Consider the following 2977-nt stretch of genomic DNA (forward strand, 5'->3'; position numbering starts at 1 on the left):
TAAACTTCTTCCCTACACTTCAAAAACACAATCCTACCCAGTAATTCTGGTCAGCTTTTAGTGTAAATATGTTAGTACACTTGAAATAAGAGAAAAATAACTTACAAGATAACTTTAGATGAGCTTAAGTAAATAATTCCTTAATATTGGTGGGAAAAATGACAGTTTAACTCAGATTATTTCACTTAAAACATTTTCTAATGTCAAATGAAATTATCTGCCAGTTAAACTAGTTCTTTTTTCAGCAATATTAAGGATTGCTTAAATAAGCTCCTGTTTCTTGCTGAAAAGTTACTTGTAAGTTAGTTTTTTCTTATTGAGTGTACTAAGATATTTTCAAAACTGCTTTTTGTGTTTTTGCAGTGTAGTTTCTGCCAGCCAACAGACGTAGAAACATGCTCACACACAGAAACACCCAACAAAATATGATTAAATTCAGTTCAAATAAAAACAAACAGGAAAAAAACGGTTACAGACACTTTTTGATGTAAAATAACAGTTAAAGCTTGCTAAAAACGTTAATCTGGGTATTTATGGCGTTATGGCTTGGATTTGACTGGACCGTTAGAGAAACTTGACTGTTTTCTAGCAGAAACCAGGAATAAAGAAGAAGCCGCCCGGTGGTTCTGAACGCCCTGAGCTGCTACCTTTGGGGTGTTGCTGCGTTACTGGCTGCCGAAGCAGCGTTCTGCCGCATCAGAAGGAGGAAATATTTCCCAGCAGCGCCGGCTCTTCCTGTGGTGAGCCTCCAGGGGGCGTTGTCACACCGTGGTGGCGCATCGGTTCCTGAAAAGCTCGTCAACGACGGACGAGTCGGCCAGCGTGGAAATGTCGCCCATATCCTTCTCGTCGCAGGCGATTTTACGAAGCACCCGCCGCATGATCTTCCCTGCAAACACAATGAAGTTTGTCTACAAGCGGATTACACTGCAAAAACACAAAATCTTACCAAGTAAATAATTGTTTGATATTGATGAAAACGTTCTAGCTCCAGTGGCAGATTGTTTTACTCGTAACATGAGGAAAATTTATTGATCTCAGTAAATTTATCTGACATTAACTTAAAACAAGCTCCTATATCTCGCTGAAAAGCTACTTGTAAGTTAATTTAGTCTCATTTCAAAATATTTACAATGAAAAATAAACAGAAATATTTGAACTTTTGTGTTTTTGTGCGGGAAGCGTTTACCGGATCGGGTTTTGGGAAGTCCGGGCGCGTTCTGGATGTAATCTGGAGTGGCAATGGCGCCGATCTTCTCCCTCACTGCAGATACAACAGAAACAGATCAGACTGGTTCTGCCCGGTTCTCACCCGGTCCTGTCCGGTTCTGACCCGGTCTGGACCCACCTTGCTTCCTGAGCTCGGCCTCCAGCGCCTGGCTGAACGCCACGCCGTCGTTCAGCGTGACGAAGCAGTAGAGGCTTTCTCCCTTCACCATATGAGGGCAGCTCACCACGGCTGCTTCAGCCACCGACTTGTGCTCCACCAAGGCTGACTCCACCTCCGCCGTGCTCAGCAGGTGACCTGGAGGGAGAGCAGCAGAACAGACACACCTTCACACCACGGATAAAACAGTTTCGGCTTCTTCATTAAAGTTCAGGTTTATTTTGGTGTGACCAATCGATAAGCTGTGATTAAAAAGTTTTCTGTTGTATCAAGATGGCCGACCGCCTTGCTATAACATGAAGGTAAAATTTTGCTTTATATGCTGAAATAAAAAAAAAAAAAAAAAAAAAACATTATATTTAAATTTGTGTGCCCAAATAGCTAATGCTAAATAATCTAGCATTAGCATTACTGATGCTAAGACTAGTTAGCATTAACATTAACCTTGGTCCTTATCCCGTTCTCAAATACTAAGTTATTTCTTTAAGAATTAAATATTTACGTGACATAATATATTAAGTTAGCAGGAAGAGCGGTAGTGACATTAGCCTTAAGTAGCCAGTCCTAGTTATCCTGACATTACATAGGTAATGCTAATTATTGGTAATGCTAATCAAGCTGGTTGTCCTAGCATTAGCATTAACCATCTAGTACTAGTTATCATAGCAATAGCATTCATTAACTAGTTATTCAATTATTGATGGTAATGCTAGTTATGCTAACATTATCATTGCCCATGTTAATGATAGTTAACATTAGCATTAAATGACTAGTTTTCCTAGCATTAGATATAATATCAGCTATCCCGCTAACATAACAATAATTGTTGCTAATGCTAGCTTTGCTACCATTAGTGATGCTAGTTAAGCTAGCATTAGCATCAGCAGCTAACTATCCACACTTAAATTCCACATATTTCAAGGCTCCAGGGTCTTTCAAATCATTACGACCGCTCTGATGAGAGCGCGTTTGTTCGGCTAACGACGCTTACCTGAGACATTCAGCATGTCGTCTATCCTCCCAGTTATCCAGTAGTATCCGTCCTTGTCTCTACGGCAACCTTAAGGTAGAAACAGGTGATGAGAATAGACCAGGGTGACTCCTGATCGGCTGATGCCGATATAAATAACCGCGCCTCACCGTCCCCCGTGACGTAATATCCTGGGAACTTCTTGAAGTACGTGGCTTCGAATCTCTCGTGGTTCCCATAAACGCTGCGCATCACGCCGGGCCACGGCTGCTTGAACACCTGCAGAGAAGCGGAGCGCCATCAACGCAAGGCGACAGAGGAAACATACAGCAAGACAACAACATATTTAATCCTGACCAGGTATCCTAGCTTTGCTACCATTAGTGATGCTACCATCACTAATGGTAGTGATGCTACCATCACTACCATTAGTGATGGTAGAGATCACTGGTAGCATCACTAATGGTAGTGATGCTACCATCACTAATGGTAGTGATGCTACCATCACTAATGGTAGTGATGCTACCATCACTAATGGTAGTGATGCTACCATCACTAATGGTAGTAATGCTACCATCACTACCATTAGTGAAATATGTTGTTCAGGATTAAACAACATA

At 41.4% G+C, this 2977-nt stretch overlaps 1 protein-coding gene across 3 annotated transcripts in view; it reads right to left on the bottom strand.

Annotated features, from left to right (window-relative positions):
- Nucleotides 1–486: 486 nt before the first annotated feature.
- acss2 (acyl-CoA synthetase short chain family member 2) overlaps nucleotides 487–2977 on the bottom strand; it is a 27376-nt gene continuing 24885 nt past the window's right edge. For all 3 annotated transcript variants that reach the window (XM_015020904.1, XM_015020903.1, XM_015020902.1), the window contains 5 exons: nucleotides 2528–2636; nucleotides 2379–2447; nucleotides 1349–1525; nucleotides 1190–1264; nucleotides 487–889 (listed from right to left, as the gene is read on the bottom strand). In XM_015020904.1, coding sequence (XP_014876390.1) covers nucleotides 762–889; nucleotides 1190–1264; nucleotides 1349–1525; nucleotides 2379–2447; nucleotides 2528–2636 — 558 coding nt within the window. In that variant the 3' untranslated portion in view covers nucleotides 487–761. The remainder of the gene's footprint in view (nucleotides 890–1189; nucleotides 1265–1348; nucleotides 1526–2378; nucleotides 2448–2527; nucleotides 2637–2977) is intronic.

The sequence above is a fragment of the Poecilia latipinna genome, unplaced genomic scaffold (genome assembly GCF_001443285.1).
Source record: "Poecilia latipinna isolate Pla-1442-1.1 unplaced genomic scaffold, P_latipinna-1.0 Scaffold2683, whole genome shotgun sequence".
Classification (NCBI taxonomy): Eukaryota; Metazoa; Chordata; class Actinopteri; order Cyprinodontiformes; family Poeciliidae; genus Poecilia; species Poecilia latipinna.